The 20,070-nt window shown below is 44.9% G+C and overlaps 1 protein-coding gene across 2 annotated transcripts in view; it reads left to right on the top strand.

Moving 5' to 3' along the window:
- AP3S2 (adaptor related protein complex 3 subunit sigma 2) overlaps nt 1-20,070 on the top strand; it is a 35,912-nt gene that overhangs the window by 10,847 nt on the left and 4,995 nt on the right. For both annotated transcript variants that reach the window (XM_019719248.3, XM_019719249.3), the window contains exon 4: nt 3,092-3,163. In XM_019719248.3, the coding sequence (XP_019574807.1) occupies nt 3,092-3,163 (72 nt within the window). The remainder of the gene's footprint in view (nt 1-3,091; nt 3,164-20,070) is intronic.

Genomic DNA, 20,070 nt, shown 5'->3' with positions numbered 1-20,070 from the left:
AAAATGATTTACCACATCTAGAAAAAAATGATATTTTTTGTAAACGTGTATGTTTCAGTGTTTTGTATTCTGTCCCATCAATCCATACTTTCATTTCTATCTTAGTTTTGCACTATTTTAATTTCCAAAGCTTTGCAATGCATTTTGATACCTAGTAAGACCCGTCATATCTCATTATTGTTTTTCTAGACTTTCTTGGCAGATTCTTTCATATTTTATTTCTAGAAGAACTTTAAACTTTGTCAGTTTCATTTTTTGAAAAAGTTCTCTTGAGAATTTCCATACTTCTAATTTCATTTTCTTCCTTTAAAACTATAGAATATGACAAAATAGTCATGGGGATGTAAAGTACAATATAGGAAATATAGCCAATAATATTGTAATAGCTATGTATAGTGTCAGGTGGGTACTAGACTATTCAGGGGCTCACTTTGTAAGTTACATAAATGTCTAACCACTATGCTATATACCTGAAACTAATACGAAATAATTCTGAATGTCAACTGTAATTGAAAAATAAAAATTAAAAAAAAACCTGTAGGGGCCGGCCCGGTGGCTCAGGCGGTTGGAGCTCCATGCTCCTAACTCCAAAGGCTGCCGGTTCGATTCCCACATAGGCCAGTGGGCTCTCAACCACAAGGTTGCCGGTTTAACTCCTCAAGTCCCGCAAGGGATGGTGGGCAGCGCCCCCTGCAACTAAAGATTGAACATGGCACCTTGAGCTGAGCTGCCACTGAGCTCCCAGATGGCTCAGTTGGTTGGAGCACGTCCTCTCAACCACAAGGTTGCCGGTTCGACTCCCACAAGGGATGGTGGGCTGCGCCCCCCTGCAACTAGCAGTGGCAACGGGACCTGGAGCTGAGCTGCACCCCCACAACTAAGACTGAAAGGACAACAACTTGACTTAGAAAAAAGTCCTGGAAGTACATACTGTTCTCCAATAAAGTCCTGTTCCTCTTCCCCAATGAAATATTTAAGGAAAAAAAAAGAAAAGAAAACCTGTAGAACACGAATTTTAATAGCACATACATACACACAAGTACAGAGAGAACAGGCGAGGAGACCATAACAAGGAATTTTTTGAAAGCAAAGAATATGAAAGCCTAGTAACTGACTTGGTAAACCCAAGGAAGCCACATCCCAGGCCTGTGGTAGCGAAAGCTGACAGCCAACTTGCTACACCCCATGGATCCCTCAAAGGCACAGAGCTGGCAGCACAGTCTCACTGGGGTGTGGGTGTGGAGTGGACAGGGAAAGTTGTCTGAGAACCAGCCAGATCGCTAAGTCCTTTCCCCATTTCTTGGGGGACACTAGACACAGTTGATGAGATTCCATGAACATATGCCTGGTGAGTGTGGTATACTAACTTCCCAGCCCTTTTCCCACCATTCAGTTCCTAAATTTCTGGCAGCTAGTCTTTTACTTTTCAGGCAGACGATTATAAAATTTCTCTGGGAAATCTGACCACCCTAAGGGGAAGGAAATTTAAAAGCCCACAGGGGTGGAGGGGAGGACCCACAACAAGTAGCGATAGTTACAGAGCCTCCACTCAGGCTGTTGTTCTTATGAATAAAACAAAGACAGGCAGACATCCGACAGAAGCCTCTGACATGGAAGATAGAGACTAAAACTAGCAAACAGTGAAAAGCATCTTAGAGGAAACAGAGACCATACAAAGAACGGAAAACAGTAAGGCAAACAACCTCCTGTCTTTAAGCCACAGAGAAGTAAAAGACAAATAAAAAATGGGCTGCTAAACAAACAAGAAACAAAGTGATCTCTTAGAAATTAAAAATCTGAGAGGGAATTGGGAGAGAAAAGAAAATAAGGAGGCCTGATACTCCAGTATAAGCAGCTCAACAAAAAGGGTAGGAACCTGGAAAGGAGGAAATTCTCAACAAAATTATTTGATACAATTCCCTAAACTGAAGGACAGAATTGCTGGATTGTAAGGGCTCACAAAGTGCCCAGCTGGATCTGGAAAACAAGCCCGTAGTTAAGTGTGGTATCTTTACGGTGAGCTCTTTAGTCACAGTTAAAGATGGAAAGAGTTCAAAATAGTGCTGTTAGGAAATTATTCTGTGTATTTTTTGGCAAAACTTGTATGCATTTCTGTTGGGTATGTACCTCCAAAAATTGCTGGGTCATAGAGTATTAGTAAATTATGGCAAATCGTTTTCCAAAGTGCTTGGAAATATAATTTCCATTTATATTAATTTGTGCCCAGTCAAAAACTTGAAAACAAGTGTGCCTTCTGTAGGAGAATGGAGAAATAAATTTTAGTATGCAATACTGTACAGCCGTGAGTACTAACGAGCTTTTATGACATGCAACAACGCGGAGGAATGTATAAGCATTGTTGAGAGAAAGAAGCCAGACAAAAGGAGTGTGTGTGTATGACTCCATCTACATAAATGTAGAGACAGGCAGAACTGAACTGTGAAGCTACGAGTCAGAGTGGGTTACCGTTAGGGAGTCGGTGCTGTCTGAGGGGACCTTCCGGGGAGCTGGTAGTATTCCATGTCAGTTCCGGGGTGGCGTTACGTGATGGGTTCATTCTGAAAATGCATGAAGCTGTACCCTTACTATTAATACATGTTTTCTGTTTCAGTATTATATTAAAAAGTTAAAATTGTAAGCATATACATTACGTTGATTCGTGGAGAGGTGTTTGAAGTTAATGTTAACTGAAATTAGCAGGACGCAACTATGTTAACACTGTAATAGTGACATTTTTTTGTACCTGTATATACTGAAAAAAGGCTTGGGGGAAGGACGTCGTATTGGAAGTAGTTGGTATTTCAGTTTGTTATTTTACGTAAATCAGCATCTTACAAAGGGGGAAAGAAAGCCACCTGTGCCTGCTGGTTGTGTTGCTAGACTGAAAACAAGATTGTCCCACTACCCTAGGCTGTCCCCTCTGAGTTGGGATAAGTCGGGTGATCACCTAATGCTGGTAGCTTTTGTTTTGTCTGAGAATTCCCGTAAGATAGAGAGTGTCATGACAACCCCCTTACTTTCCAATGTGATGTGTATGCAGATGTGAATACACTCCTGTTTCTCTCTTTACCTATTTGTCTTTGTTTCCTAGGTTTTTGTGGAGACCCTGGATAAGTGTTTCGAAAATGTTTGTGAATTGGATTTGATCTTCCATATGGATAAGGTACCGTCTCTCCCAAACCAGGGTCACGGGAAAACTAAGAGCCTTGGAGGTCTCCGGCTACCTCTACACCCGCATGTTTTTCCTTTGGCTTTTTACTTTGGTGATAGTCCTAGGTCCTGTTTTATGGAAAACTTAAGTGTGGTAGTTTAGGGGGTATTTTGCTAAGACCTGTTACCACTGTTAACACTACAAGATTATTATTAGGTCCATATCATGGTCCATCTTTTCAGCAAGACTTCCTGGTATAGGGCAGTGATGTCACGGGAATGGATGGCTGCCAGGCCCAGAGTGAGATAAATAATTTTATGTTGATTGTAAAATGAGTTTCATAGGCAATAGTCCAGTGAGAGTGAAGCTATGGAATAATCATGACTCAGGGGCTCTGACTTAGCTAGAAAAATTGGTATTTTCCTAATGAGTAATATAGTAGTTTGGATCAGGTGATACTCTCTAGGGAAGCTGACCGTCAGGCGAACTGAAGTCGTTCAAAGTACATGTTCTCAGATTTGTGTTGCTAGCGTAACTGGCATGGCCTATGTCCTCATGTGCCAGAAACACGCGGGAGATAGCCAGCAAGGGGACAGAAGCTGCCACACTCATTGTGTCCAACTGGGCACACACTGTACCCAGTGCTGTTCACGGTGGGGGTTGATGTGTCTTAGATTTGCTTGGTCCCGGTTTTCCTTCCGCTGATTGTTGTCGCTGAGACCCACTTGGCGGGAGACACTGAGTTTTAGAGAATGTTACTCATTGCTAAGCCATGATGCCTGGTAATCTGTTTGCATCATGAGGCGGTCGGTGTTGTTAGATCCGTCCCTGCTAGCGTTGCCGTCTAGAGGACTTTCCTGTCGTTTTCCAACAGGATCTTCTGTCTCAGTTAACTCTGCCAGGGTCCTCAGATGGCACTTTCCAGGCCAATGCAGTGAGGGCATTCTTAGGGTTGGCTGTTGGAATGGACTGAGGTTTCCCTCGCAGCACCTGGCTTGGCTCTGGGGCTCCACAGGGAGCCCAGTGCAGGAGAATCCGAGCACCCCATAGCTCTGTAGATACAGCAGGCCCTTGAATAACGTTGTTCCGTTCAGCGTCTTCATTGCAATCCTGGAGAGAGGCCCCAGGAATGACGCTCTTGTTTATATCAGTTAGCCGGTGGGAAAATTGCTTTCGTTGTATTGCTTCAAGTTGCAGAACCTTCATGGACGTTAAGTGAGAACTTACTGTACTTGACTTGGGGCTCCCCGAGCCTCACAAGGCTTCCAGAGCTCACTGGTGTTTTTAGGTAGAAATTCCCATGCAAGGGAAGAGAAGGCACAGGTCCCATTGGCCCCATGGCGAGAGGTCTGTTGGGGCCAGTCTCCTCTGGACTAACCCCCCAACCCCCCTCTCCCAGTGCCCTCTCTTTATCAGGCAGCTGTGAGAGTCACCTTACCAGTAGGAGATGCACACGCTGCCTGCACACCAGGCAATCGGCATCTGGGAATTGCCAGCTGCCCAAAACCTGAAAACTTTCGGGCTTGTGGGACAACAGCTGGTTGAGCTTGGGTCCTTTGCATTTTAGTTACAATTTAGAGTTAACTTGTAAGTTATACATAATCTGTTGGGGTTTTGATTGGAATGCACTGAATCTATAGAACATTTGAGGAAAATTTAAATCTTAGCAATATCAAGTTTTATCCGTATTATGGTGTATCCATTTCTTTAGATCTTCTTTGAGGTTTCTCAGTGAAGACTCATAATTTTTCCCATAGAGGTTTTACATATTTTTTATTAAATTTATTCCTAGATACCTGTTTTTTATGTGTATGATTTTAAATATTCATTTTTTGTTTATTGCTAGTATATAAAAATTGCTTTATTTCTGTATGTTGATGTTGAATCCAGAGATTATATTAAACTCTTTATTAATTCTGATATTTTATCTGTAAGCAACTTGCCCGTTTATTTCCAATCCTTGTACTTCTCATGTGCTGTTGAATACTGGGCATCTAAGTTTCTTCCTGATTCAAAGGGAAGCTTTCATTCTGTCATCATGAAGCATGGCATTTACTATATATATAGTATTTCACATATAGGAGGGGTTTTTTTAGTAAATATTCTTTTCAGGTAGAGGAAGTTTCTTCCCTTCTCTTCCTAGTGACTAACAGCATTTAGTCATGAAACGGTGTTAAAATGTATCAGAAGCTTTTTCTCCATCTCCTGAGCTAATCATGACTTCTTGCCTTATCATTTTTTTTAATATAAACTTTATTGGGGAATATTGGGGAACAGTGCGTTTCTCCAGGGCCCATCAGCTCCAAGTCATTGTCCTTCAGTCTAGTTGTGGAGGGTGCAGCTCAGCTCCAAGACTGTTTTCCAAGACAGCTCCAAGTCGCTGTTTTCAATCTCTAGTTCCATGAGGCACAGCCCACCATCCCATGCGGGAATTGAACCAGCAACCTTGTTGTTAAGAGCTCGTGCTCTAACCAGCTGAACCATCAGACCGCCCCCTTGCCTTATCATTCTAATAATATCTTTTAAATATTTGTGAGGATACCTGCTAGAGCAGTAAAGTAATTTCAGTCCCAACTATTTTATTGGTCATGGAAATAAAAGGCCATAAAAATTTTGTTATTTCTCATTTATCTTATCTTCATGTAAGTGCCATATAGTATTTTGCTGCTGCTGCAATTTTCTTTTAGTTTATAGAGTTGTAATTTTTTGTTGTTCACATGACATCAGGAAATTACTCTCCGTATGTCCTGTGATTTTTGAAAAGTGATGACGCCAGGAGTCAGACTTTCACTCTACTCACGTTTTAGAATGTCTGAAGGAGTTTCCCAGCAGGTGACTTTCTTCTAGTGGGATTTCAAGCTTATCTTTGCCCTCGTGTAGAGCTGTTGCTAATTCAGGTGTATCTCCTATCGAGAGTAGAAAATGGTCTTTTTACTGAGATAGGCAAATGACCTGTTTTAAGACAATACTAGGAATATCACCTTGAACTCCATCCTTCTTAGTTGAAGATTCTCTCCACTTTAAGTCGGGAACGCCTGTCAGTTCCTAGGCCTTCACACTCTGCATTAGGTTGTCATGGGCAGCTGCCCTGTTCCCCTGGGCAGATGTGGCTGGAGTCGCAGGCCTGTGGAAGGGCCACAGGTGACGATTCCTGTTGCCCTGGCAATTCGTTTATTTCTAATCTTGAGATTTCTTTTTCCACTCATAAGTTGTTTTTGTTGCTGTCCTCTTTTATCACTGCTGTGGTCTTCGCCTCTTCTGTCTCCCTTTCTTCCTGCCTTAAAGGCAGGTTTGTTCGCGCTACTTCTGGAGCTCAGCCCTCTTCCTTTCTCTTCCCAACACAGCCCGTACGTAACCTCACTGCTTCCCCTCGTCTCTGAGCTGTCTTTATTAGCTCCTTCTGTCACTACAGATGTCCCCACATTGCCCCAGTCCCTCCCGGGACACAGCTCCTCCCATGCTTCTCCTGCCCCTTTCCATTGCAGTTCCATCTCTGTCCTTCACGGAAGGTAAACTGCTTAAATGAGGGAGAGGTTTATACCCCCTCTCGTATTTCTCCTTCATCTGTTGCCTTTCTGGGGCCCACTAGCCTGGTTTTCACTCCTGCCCAAAGTTCACCGATGATCTGAGCCCATTTGCCGGTCATCAGCTCTCATCACGTTTCTGCAGTACTTGCCGCTGTTGATCATTGCACGGCGCATCCTTCGTAGTCCTCATGCCGCCTTGGTTTCTGCCACATCGGCCCTCCTGCCTTCTCTCTCTCTGTCTTCCCGCCTCCTACCGGTAAATGCTGTCGCCAATCGTCTCTCGCCGCGCTCTTCTCCCCCCTGTTTCTTAGACCTCACCCACTTCTCGTCCTTAAACTGTTACCCGTTTAGGTAGTTCCCACGTCGTGATGTGTAGTCCTGATGTACGGCCTGACTCTTGTTCTTGTTTTTCCAGCTGCCTGAAGACATTTCTTTCTCAGTTTTTTCTGGCATCTTGTTTCTTCCTGCCACTTATCACCCAGAGCAGTAATCAGCACGTGTCCTCTGAAAACCGTCTCTCCCCCCGCTTCCCTCTTCTAGTCGTGCTGCCACCATTCTCGGTCGTGTGCACTCAGAACCTGTTCCCCCTTCCTGTCCCCCAAGCAAGTCAGTCACGAAAGGCGGCGTTTCTTCCTCTAGAGTCTTCCTGTGTCTTGCTCTTAGATTCACCAGGTACTCACGTTTGGCGCACTTGCCTTTATGTCTCTAGATACGTACTTTTTTGCTGAACCATTTGAGAGTTAGTTGCTGACATCATAACTTTTATCCCCAAATACTTCAGCAGGTGTTTCCTAAGGACAAGAACATTGTCTTATATTTTATAACATGTTGTGCCTAATTCTCTAACATACTGAATCACAACAAGTAATTAATTAACCATAACATAATTAACATATTTAGGAAATTTATCATTACTAAATACTGTTATTCAATATATAGCTCATATTTACCTTTCCCCATCTGTCCTAGTCATGCCCTTTGTAGGTACATATTTTGAGCTTCGTTCCAAGGATGGCTTATTTCCCCCGAAAATAAGACCTAGCCAGACAATCAGCTCTAATGCATCTTTTGGAGCAAAAATTAATGTAAGACCCTGTCTTATGTTACATTAATTATATTATTATAATATATTATACCGGGTTTTATAGTAAAATAAAACCAGGTTTTATATGAACTTTTGTTCCAAAAGACCCGTTCGAGCTGATTGTCCAGCTAGGTCTTATTTTTGGGGAAACACAGTATTTTTATCTATCTTTATGGCCATTCCATGTGGGCCTCTTGGGCTTTTTACTTCCTAAATGGTCCCTCTTCCCTTTTTTTAGACATTCCCTTCTTAGGAAATCTCACGCAATACCATGGCTTGTTGATTGTCTACTGATGACTCCTAAAGTATCATCAAAACTCATTTATCTTCCAATTCAGTTATGTCCAAAACGGAGTCTCCAGCCTCCTGCCTCTCCAGACTGACTATTTTGACTCACCCATCAAAGAAGTTAGTGTTCATAAAACCTTTCCTCACATTCCTCCCCCGCCCACAGACCGAAACAGCCATTCGTGTCTTATCAGTCAAGCCCCCTCCCCAGGACCCTAACTGCTGTGGCCGTGGCATGTCATGGTGCCTTGTGTTGCTTATTTGCTTGGTTAAGAGCACACGCTGCACAGCCCGCCTGGCTCTGCCTCTTAGAACTGTAGGACTTGTGCTGTGGGTGGTTGTGTGTGGACTGGGAGTCATGGAGCCCCTGGCTGGTATCTGGATGGGAGCAGTCAGTACACGGCAAGTGCTTGAAACGGTTCCACGTGGCATTTCATTCTTTTGTTTGCCCCCCACCCCCGACATTAAGGGAAGGATCAGACTGTCTTGTTCACCACTGCGTTTCCAGGTATCAGTATACTACTTGGTACATACTGACTGAACTCATTTATCCATCCACTATTCTAGGTGCTGGGGAAATAGTTAATAAAACTTTCCTGTCTTATACCTACTGGGGGAGAGAAAATAAAATCAATGTTAGGTGGTGATGAGTGCGACGGAGAAAATAAAGCGGCAAAGGGGTGGGTAGATAGGGCGTGATAGTTTCTATAGGGGGGTTGGGGAGCGCATCTCTGATCAGATGGCATTGAGCAAATACCTGAAGTAAGTAGGAGAGGGAGAGACAGGTGGCTCTCAGGAGAAGAACGTTCCAGGGAGAGGGAACAACAAGGGCCAAGACCTTGAGGCTGAATGGAAGTGAGAAAGGTGGGGAGGATCAGATAGGTCCTCGTTACAGAAGCAAGGGGTCATCGCTGCCCCTGGGGCGGGCTCCGAGGTCAGTGTGGGTCCGAGCTTTTCAGAAACGTTGCGCCACGTGCGCACATTGCCTGTTTATCAGGCTGGCTCTCTCAGGCCCACTGCACTGGAGGGTACAGGCAGTCCTCTCCACCGAGGCTTTATTGCCTAGCACGGTAAACAGTTTCAGTCGCGCTCTGCTGCTCGGAGGCAAAGTCTGAGCTTAAAGCCAGATAAATTGATAGATTGTCTGCACAGTCTCCCTTCGTCCTCTCCTAGGAACCGTGGTTATCTCCCGGCGTCCGAGTGGGGAGGGGGTGGCAGTGTGTGCACAGCGGTGGTAAATAGCCCGCAGTCTGCTTCCGCATCCGTGTCCGTATCTGAGTCAGAAAGCAGATGGGTCCGTCAGCCTGCTGAAAAGAATCCACTGCGTTTACGTCGCTGCCATTGCTACATCTTTGTGGCCCTGCCTGCTTATGGCCTCAAGAATTAAGATTCACGTTCTGTAGAGAACAAGGTGTTGAGCCTGTGTCTGAAATCACACAGGTCTGCACCATGAGACGCTGTCAGCAGCAATGGTGGAGGGGTGCCCAGTCCCCTCTCCCTGTGGTTTAAACTGAAGGGAGGTCTTCCGGTGCCAGCCTGGAGCTGAGCACTTCCTGGGTTGTTGCCTGGTCACTACACAAGTGCGTCCCTTCAGATTTTCAGAATCCACATACCTGCATTTACCTGTGTCACGTTTAATGTTGGTTATGAAAACCAGGGAAGGAGTGGGAAGTCCCCTGCTGACTGGGCCTGACCCCCTGGGCTTTCTGGCCGCAGCTTCTTTTCCTGCCTGCAGAACATTCCCCACAGCTCTGTCCCCAGCTCCCTGCTGGCTCTCGCTGTGTATCCATCCTTGGGCACTCAGGTGCTTGATGCAGATGGGGGACAACTGTACCTCATTCTGCCCCGGCAGAAGGCTGTGTTTCCAGGAGTGTGCAGCGCCTTTCCATCTGGACTTCCTGCCACCACTTCCAACGTCGTGTGCCCCAAACCACCCGCTTCTCCTCCTCACGCCACGTCCTTCCCGCCTCCCCCTTCAGCTGCTGCCCCCACAGCAGTATCTTCTCTTCTTGACTTTCTTACTTCTGTCAGCGATAACCATCTTGCTTCAAAGCATGAAATCTCAAGGATGCTGACCTCCCCTTCTGTTTCCAAGAAGTCACCAGATGGTATTGGTTCCTTCCGTGTTTTCTTCAAGTCCACCTCTTACTTTTTTTCTTTTCCTTTTTAAAATTCCCTTTACCTGAATCCAGGTAACATATCAGCTCTAGGTAACCACAGCAGCTGTATCCAGTCTTGCCCCCAGCCTCCCTCACCTTGTCTAATCTTCCAGAAAACGTTTCTGGCATTTTCCTTCACTGTACACTCAGGCCTGGACTGTGGGCTCTGGGCCCTCAGGCCCTGCCCACCCTGGGACGCAGACCCCCCCCCCCAGGCCCATCAGTTCTCTCCCTCTGTTTTCTGTAGGTACCCTGCTAGTTCCCACCTTTTTACCTTTGTCCCTGACACTCCCCATCCCGAAATACCCCACCTTCACCTATCAGGGCCCAGGTCAAATTCTCCATACAGTGAAATCTTCTCTGAACGCTACTGCGGTACTTCTCCAAGCTGTTTGTCTTCTTGCTACGCTCTCAAGTCTTGAGTCCTAATTGTTTCCAGTAGGTTGTAAACTCTTGGAATAGTGTCAGTATATAATACTTTGTTGGTGACCTGAACAGTACAGGGCATTCAAATAATGATTGGTTGATTGATGTAGTTGATTGATTGTTCAAATTCTGGGTGGTTTTTAATTTATTAATTTTATAGTACTTTTCAAATATAATGTCTGATCAACACAGCTAGAGGCTCATTTTTTAAAACTGGAAAGGTCTAATTCTAATTAGAGCTTGACTTTCAAGATTATAACCTGTGCATGCGCTCGAATTTTGGGGTTCTAACTGGGTGACTTAGGCAACTCTCTGTGCCTCAGTTTAGTTGTTGTAAAATAAGGGTAATACCATATTTCATGAATTCTTAGACTCAGTTTTTGTAATATTTATGATTTTAACATATCAAATCAAGATTTGCCTTAGTGGCATTTCACAGTTTAATTGGCAACATTATTCTTAGTGATACATAAAATAATGGTGTGATTTATAATTAGTGGAGTCCATCATTCGTGGTTATTTTGAGAATTGGAGTTAGTAATTGCATAGCTCAATAAATGGTGATTTTGTCTTTATTTTTACTTTTTCCTACTTTATGTTGACTGTTTCCTACTCCAAATTCCCCCTTAAATCCATCCTTTCCACACCTGCCTAAAGACGCTAAAAGTGTGTCTTTAGTCTAACTGCCTTGTTTGAATTACTCAGTGTCTCCGTCTCCCCCACAGCAGTGGCTCTTAAGGAGAAGGAGGACGTGCCTGACTCCTTCCCCTGCCTTCCTCAGAACCCTTCTGATGCTAAGTGACAGACCCTGAGCGATTGAGGGAAATGTGTTCCACAGGTGAATTCCCGGGACTATAAAAAAAGATGGGGCCGCTGCCGAAAGGACGGAGCTGAGGCCCCATCACGTCGCTTACAAAGCCCTCCAAGGCCTCTGGCCTCTCCACTCGCCGGTCCTCCTTTTGCACGTTGTGCTGCAGCAGCGCTGAGCTATGTCCCTTGTCTGTGGGGATAGCATAGCTTTGTAAGTTTCTGACCCGGCACTGAAAGGGCTAGAGAGGGTGGAGCAGGGCCCAGGGCCATTCCAGGAGCAATGCTTTGGAAGGAACAGGAACCATGGGGGTGGAGATCATCTCCTTAGACAGAGGCTCGTGGATCCAGGCACGGCATTTAGTCAGATCAGGAAGAGAGAGAGAAAAACCTAGGGCAGAGGGTAGGGACTTAGTTATTTATTTATTTATAGGCCCTCCCACCCAGAGGGCACAGGGAGGGCCCTGGGATGCAAATGGCTACATGCACATTGCAGCTCAATACAGGTAAGAACTTTCTGACAGTTCTTCCTGCTGCACAGTAGATGGGCAGCTTAGGAACAGTAGTGAGCTCTCTTCACCGAGGTGCCGAAGAATAAATTTTCTCAGGAGCCAAAGAATAAATTCCTGCATTACAAAGGAGGTTGACCAAAAAGACTGCTTGTAATTACTACATCAACTAGTATTCATCAAGTACTTAAGTGTCAGGCACATAATAGCTAAGTGCTTTAAATATAGTGTCTCAGTTATTTCCTGTGTCACCTTATTTATCTTTAGAATAGGCGTGTGAGGTAAGAACACTAGTTCTCCCCATTTTACAGATGAAGAAATGGAGGTTTAGAACCAGGACACCCGTTTCTCCAAGGCCACACAGCTAGTAAGTGGCAGAGACAGAGTTCAGACCCTGTACTCTCCACACTGCTCCACGGCCCTTACTGTCCTCTCCTGCATCAGCCTACTCAGTGTGGAAAGAGATGTTTGGGTCCTGTTGTGTTAGCAGATAACCAGCCAGAGAGGATAAAATTCAAGAGGACAAGGCCTGGATCATTTTCTTTAGCCATTACCATGCTTACCATTTAGGACCAGTATTGCAAACAGGCAGGAAATGAAGGTGGATGAAACAGCTGACGCGAAAGAAGTCCTGCTAGAACATTGTTAAAAAATTACTTCACAGAGGGGCTGGCCCGGTGGCTCAGGCGTTTGATGCTCTGTGCTCCTAACTCCAAAGGCTGCCGGTTCGATTCCCACATGGGCCAGTGGACTCTCAACCACAAGGTTACCAGTTCAACTCCTCGAGTCCCGCAAGGGATGGTTGCAACTAGGAACGGCAACTGGACCTGGAGCTGAGCTGCACCCTCCACAACTAACACTGAAAGGACAACAACTTGACTTGGAAAAAGTCCTGGAAGCACACACTGTTCCCCAATAAAGTCCTGTTCCCCTTGCCCAATAAAATCTTTTTAAAAATAAATAAATAAAGCTGTAAGGGAGGCATTAAAAAAAATTCACAGAGAACTCTAACTCATAATAGGATTTTATTTTTTTTTTAAGGAAGGGTTACTATGCAGTGGTATACTTTGCTGCTGTCATCTACACATACGCAAAGCACACGAGTGAGTGATCCTTTATTAAAGAATTATTTGTTAGCAGAGCCTGAAGAATAGTTAATGAGTTGCTGGGAGATTTGCCATTCCCTCCTCCGTTTACCAGTTAGTTTAAGGCCCAACCGTGTTTGAACTTTTATAGCATTTTGTCCTTCGGTCATGGTAATAAAAGTCTTCTTTTATTACAGTTAATTCCCCGTATGTTTTATCTTCCTTACTTGAGTATAAGCCCTTTGAGGACAGGGTCCACGTCTTATCTTCATTTCCTCCTTCCAGCTCTTAGCCTTCTGTGCTTAAGAATATTTGAAAATAGACATTGTTGCAGATCACATTCTTGTGTTGAAAATGAGTGACTGCCTTGAGCCTGACACATTACCTTGTGTGTAGAGGGTCCATTGGGCTCACATACACATATTTAGCTTATACAGGTTCCACTCTAGCCATTAGGCAAAAAGAAAAGAAAATTCTAAATACAGTTGTGCTCAGTTAGTGTGTGCCTGGAGTGAGTGTGAGATGGAACATTTGAATTGGCTCTTCTTTGCACTCCTCTCACATGCCTGTCACGTGCCTCGTGATGCCTCGAGTTGTTTTAATGCTTAATGCACATTTGCAATCGACGTGGTCCCTAAACAAGCCACTCACTTAAGTCGTCTGGTGCTCCACTGGGGGAAGAAAGGCGTCAGTTCTCCTGGTGGAGGAAAACGGAGCTGGGTTGGACTCCATCAAAGAAGTAAGGGATTTGGGGCTGTGTATAGTTTCCATCTGACTTGGTGACCTCAGAACTTGACCTATATAAGATGAGAATCCACTAGATGTTTTGCAATCTTCGTTGAAAAAATGTAGGATCATGTGAGTGACAGAGAAGAAAGAAAATCAAGGGCTAGGGATTGAGTCTTACGGAGTTTCATGACAGGGAGACATCTGGAGAAAACTGGAAATGTCCAGTCTGAAGACCAAGGAAGGACATAAAAGGGGTCCAGGAGACGCTAACAGGAGGAAAGAGAATGGGAACTTCACAAAGCAGATTGCCTGCTTTCTTTAGCTTGCATTGCTGCTCGGGCCAGGCAGCCCTGTGTGCCGGAGAGTTCCCAAGGGAATCTCAGCATAGAGTAGATTCATTAAGCAACATTAACAATGAGTGGTAAAGCAAGGGCGAAGCTATGTTCAGAAGATTCTGTTTTCGAAGTCATGGGAGAGTTTTGAAGGTTTCCGTTGAAATGGTGACTTAACGTCTCACTCTTCCAGCAGAGCCAGGTATGGCTGACACTTCTCTGTGTGTTTCGTGCGATCCGTGGCAGTTAAACCTACAGAGACACTCCACCGACATTGTGGAATCCAGTTATTAATGTGTTCGTTTGTAGATAGATGAAAGGCAACACCCAGAAAATGAGGGCCGGCAGTTCATAGCATGTCTTAAAACACTGATAAAACATTGGCCTTTAGGGGCCGGCCCGGTGGCTCAGGCGGTTAGAGCTCCATGCTCCTAACTCCGAAGGCTGCCGGTTCAATTCCCACGTGGGCCAGTGGGCTCTCAACCACAAGGTTGTCAGTTCAATTCCTCAAGTCCCACAAGGGATGGTGGGCTCCGCCCCCCCGCAACTAAAATTGAACACGGCACCTTGAGCTGAGTTGCCGCTGAGCTGAGCTCCCGGATGGCTCGGTTGGAGTGCGTCGTCCTCTCAACAAGGATGGCTCGGTTGGAGTGCGTCGTCCTCTCAACAAGGTTGCGGGTTTTGACTTGCGCAAGGGATCGTGGGCTGTGCTCCCTGCAACTAGCAACGGCAATGACCTGGAGCTGAGCTGCGCCCTCCACAGCTAAGACTGAAAGGACAACAACTTGACTTGGAAAAAAGTCCTAGAAGTACACACTGTTCCCCAATAAAGTCCTGTTCCCTTCATCTTTAAATAAAAAAAAAAGTTGGCCTTTAGAATGAAAGTGAGGATAAGAGAGCAGGCATATGTACCAGGTTTCTGGAAGGTGTTTTCATGCCCTCTTCCCCTTTTGTTTTTTTCTAAAATGAAATATAGGGAACTAGAGTCTGACTCAAATGATTTTCTCTTCCCCTCTCAATGTCAGTCCACTTAGTGTCTGTCCTCTGTCCCCTTTGGCTTACTTATTAAAAGCCACCACACCCTCTCGCGTGGCCAAGGAAATGGTGCCTCTCCCACCCTACCAAGAATCTCACGTCTTTGTACACCTGAAACAATAAAAAGAGAAAAATCTGACTTCTTACTCTCTGGAGACCTTGCCTAGGAATTCATGAAACCAAGCAAGCCAGGAAGGGGAAGAAAGTAATCAGCACTCGGTCTTTATATAGCACACGAGGTATCTTATTAGTGGTTACCAATCCTTTTTTAAAACTTGAGTGTTGCAATGTTGGCATCCTCACGTTCCAGTACAAGCACTGTGCTCTTTTGTTTTTTTATTAGTTTTACTGTCTCCTTTGGTGACACAGTTATTTTAAGAAAGGAGTGAGAGCGGATCATCGGGGATGTGAGCCTTGTCTTTTGTGGTGTGATAGGCCTTTGTCCTCCAGTGCAAAACCCCTAGCGAGGGATTCATCCAGCCTAGCACTTTCTGTGGAGGTGATGGAGCTTGGGGTGTGGTGGGCGTGAACGTGCCATGTCTCGGACGATCTTCGCTGCCCTGTCTGCCCATGGAGTTCTGCCAGATGGGTTCCTGCCACCCCTATAGAGAACTGCATTTTACTGTAGAAAGTGCGATTCCGGTACTTGGCTGTAGCTGCAGGGCTGCTCCGTGGTACCACGTTCTGGGCGGCACCACAGATTTATAAAAGTCAGCTTTTGTGAGCCACTAGCCTGAGAACCTTACTTACATCTATAGAAAAATACATCATCAGCTTTATACTTAAAAAGAAGCTTTTAGAACGTGGCCAGTTTAAGGTTTGGAGACTGTTTTTACTAGAGGCAAAGAGTAATGTTTGTTATCTTCCAGCTCCAGATGAGTTTGCTTCTGGTGATGGTCTCCGTTGACCCGGGGTTACACTCAGAACTTTTTTGACGTCAGTGAGAAACATCCCTTGTCCTAAGATGGGGTTGTTGAAACCGACTTGTCTCCATCGCCAGCAGTTCCGGAGTGGTGTCCCTAAGGAGCGTCTCTGTCCTTGCAGTGATGCTTTTCTTTCCCTTCTCAGACTCTGTCAATTCTGACATGAAACTAGCAAGCTCGTTTTCACCCACTGTTGTCTGTCGAGGTTAACACTTGGTGTCCCAGCAGCAGAGCGTGTTTTTCAGGGCCAGATGGGGAGCCAGGCCACCTCAAAAGGCCTGTATCTCCTCAAAATCAGGACTCAGAGCCAGATGAGCTTCTCCTGTCCATTCTGCCAGCATTTATGCTGTACCGCTGTTACCAAGCATCGTGCTCGGCATTGGGGACCCCCAGGTGACGGTGACATAGAACCTTCCCTCGAAGGAAATCATGGTCAAGGAGAAGAGATAGACAAGTAGACAGCTTGGCCGTGCCCTGAGTTAAGTACCTCAGCAGAAACGTGTACTGAGCACAGCACGGTCACTGACGAGTGGTATCTCAGTGGGTCCTCAGCCTTTCTTGAGTTTGCCTGGCCCAAGTCTTGTGTACTTAGCACCTCAAATCCTAGAAGAATATCTCCGATTTTTACAGAACTGCTTAACCGGATCCCCATGAAGAGTCGGAGGTAGTGAGCATTAGGATTAGGAAATGGCAGCAAAGTCGGCAGCACGATAAGCCCTTGTTCCAGTTTGGAGAAGTGCTGTCTTTCCTTCTATCAGGAAGTCCCAGCAGGTCGGACACTCGTGGAACTGCCCTGATGCCTCCCAGGGCGCGTTTTGCCTTTCTGTGGAACTGCTGGCCACGCCTTGGTTGGCACAGAACGTCAGACTGAGGCTCTTCAACAGGAGAGTCACACCTTCCAGGACTCCCTACGCTGTCCCCACGTGCTGTCGAATCCTCAGCACGCAACAGATTTGCTCTCCTCACTTTGTCTTAGTAAACGGGTCACAGAAGCGCAGGGAGCCCAGGACAGAAACGTACAGGTCCCCATCTTGACCAGGACAGACATACTGCCTCTGGGGAATGAGGTAGGGGAGAGCTCAGTTAACTTACATTGACAGAAAAGGAGAGTGGGGCCACATTGGATGCGCAGTGGATCCATGTATAGAAGCAAGTACCTTCTGGGAGGGAGGATGGTGTGGCAGCTTCCTAGAAAAGAAACATGAAAGAAGACAGGTGTCCAGACGTGTGGGGAGGAGAAATCGAGGCTTGATAGTGGGTTCGATTGCCTTCAGAGAAATAGATGTTTCGATTCTGGTAATCATCCCTACTTTTTGACTTTTGAAGCGTTTTTAAAAAGAATATTTTTAATAGGACAGGACTAACTATAAACTCCCACTTTCAGTCACGTGAAGTGTGGCCATACATTGATGTATCTTGAGGTTGTAAAACATCACTTTCCACCCAGTATTTATGTGTTGAACTTTCAGATTCATCGTTGAAACTATTTCCACTGTTGCATTCCCTTTACATCAAGATAACCCGTTGGTTTATTGGGGTTATCGTAACCTTTTTGTTCAGATGAAACTCTTCCTGGTTGTGATTATTCCTAGGTCAAATTGCCACTGTTGCTCTCTGAACAAACGCTTCTGAATGCATTTCGCTGGTGTCATTATTTTAGGTGGTGGCTGAATAGCAGAACACTGTGAATTATTAATTGATAATTCCTATTTGTTCAGTACACACTGTGTTAGGCTGGGTTTAGGACTCTTGAGGACCTTTACCTCTGCTTTCTTCTGTTGTGGATTGTATTGCCACCTACATGACTCAGATTGGAGATTTCATTTTTCCCGCCTCCCTCTGTCAGGTCGGTCCTTTAACTCTCAGGTTCTCCGATGTGTTTTCTCACATGTCTGTTACTAGCATCCTCAAGAGCAAGTCCATCATCAGCTCCTGTCATCTGGCAGAAGCATTCGCTGTGATCTGACAGTATCTCTAGTGTGTTACGCACGTGAGTTTTAATTCTTGGCCACCTTTTCCCCACACCTGTGCGTGACAACCTCCAACTTTCCCAAGTTCCTTCCATCTTCACTCAAAGAAATGTTGCCTGTCTGTCATGGTCCAGTTCTTGGTCAGTGGAAGATGTCTTCCCCAACTTGCCAGGTGACTGGGCAGCTGGTCAGTTGATCCCTAGTTGCTCATTCTTGCTCATAGACAACCACATGAGTGACTGCTCGCCAGAGGTCAGTGTGATGTTTTCAGACCCGTTGATGCCAGTTACACTGGCATTGTGATCATGTAATTTAGTTAATAATACACAGTTAAACCATGCATGAGAAAAGAGAAATGTCCTGTGAAAAGGCGAATGCTTTGGAAAGGCAAATTACTTTAAAAAGGAAATGAAGCTGAATTAGGTTAGGGCAAGATAAATACAGGCGCTGAGAGGTGGAGGGTTCCAAAAAACCTAGAAGGATTCTGTACTTACTGCTTCACAGGAGCCTGAGTTCGCCCTCTGCTTTAGAGAAAAGAGAAATTGTGGAAGATGCATGATGGGTAAATTTAATGCAAGAAAAATGGTGTAGAACTCTAGTCAGCAGAAAAGAGCTTGTTGGCCCTAAGTCAGAAGTTTGATGGCTCTCAGAGTTTTGTTTATAGTAAATGATTGTGGGTGTGGACCTTGGGCAGAGTCACAATAAAAGTCATGACTATATCTTCATTACATGGGTTGTTGATTTTTAAGTGATAGCCATCAGCTCTCAGTCATTGCGGATAGAAAATCGGTGTTCACATTCAACCTACCTCCTTTTTCCTGTCTTCCTAATTTTTGCTAGGCAGAAATTTTTGTCAAGACGTTAAGCATGGACATTCTGTTGTCACTGTGATCCCGTTTAGTCTTAGTCCTACCGTTATGTAGACTCAATGCTCACCACCCATCTTCCTGCCATAGATTTCTCCGGTCATCCCTTGGCTGGCAGAAGTGTGTCCTTTTGTAGATTCCTCAAGAAAGACAACAGTTCCCACTTACTACTCTTGATTGACAATCATCTGGGTATAAAATTCTCAGGTCACACTGTCTCTCCTTGAGAATTTTGTAGGTATTGCTCCTACAAAATACCGAGATTTTTATCCCTCTTTTAAGTGATTTAATCTTTTTGCCAGGTTGCAGAAATCTCCCCGTGAAGGTCTGTCTCGGCACTGAGTGTTCAGGGTCTCTTTTCCCTGGGGTACAGTGTGTCCTTTCAGTATGTATGTAGATCCTCTGTGTCTCAGACACGCCTTGAATTATATCTTTATGTGTATGTACTCTTTATGGACAAATCTTTATCTAATCGTTCCATTCCATGTTAGTTTTCTTTTACGCAGATGTTACACGTCTCCTTTGCTGTTTTCTGTAACTCTCATTTTCTCTACTCCTTTGAACTCTTTTTCGTTTCACTGTACTTGGTTTTTTTTCATTTCTCTCCTTGTCATTCCTTACTATGTTTTTAGCAGTGTCTCTTCCCCCTGGTGTTTCTTCCAGTTTCACCTTCATTTCTGTACGTTTTTTTCTTTCCACTTCTTTCCTGAGCAGTGTTAGTAGATGTCTTCTCGTCGTCTTGTCTCCCCCTCTCTCTCGCATAAGCTCTTGCACTTCTGCGTTGAGCTCTTGCTTCATATTTTTCTTTTTTCAATTTTGCAAAATATTTTATTACAATCTTATCTGCTCCATGGCATTTTTCCAGTGTATAGCTTAGTCTGCCTTTTTCTTTCCTAATTTTTTTCTTGTATCTTTATTATAGATCCTGTGCAGATTTCATTTTTATAACTCATCTTTAAATAGGTGAGTTTTTCAGGAACCAGCGGTTTGCAGGATGCTTGTTTAGGGCATGCCTAGTCTGTATTCCAAGCTGGCTGCAGTTCTCATGATTTAGGGTTCTGGATGAGTTCATTTACCCTTTATTTCATCCGGCCAAGAGAGAGAGGCATATACAAGTATGAGCTTTTCCACAATGCAAAGCCTATCTTCTCCGCTGCACAGAGACCAACTCTGTGAGGC

Source organism: Rhinolophus sinicus, chromosome 13 (genome assembly GCF_057876585.1).
Source record: "Rhinolophus sinicus isolate RSI-liver-muscle chromosome 13, RSI-T2T, whole genome shotgun sequence".
Taxonomy (NCBI): Eukaryota; Metazoa; Chordata; class Mammalia; order Chiroptera; family Rhinolophidae; genus Rhinolophus; species Rhinolophus sinicus.
This window is presented reverse-complemented; position numbering and strand designations above follow the sequence as displayed.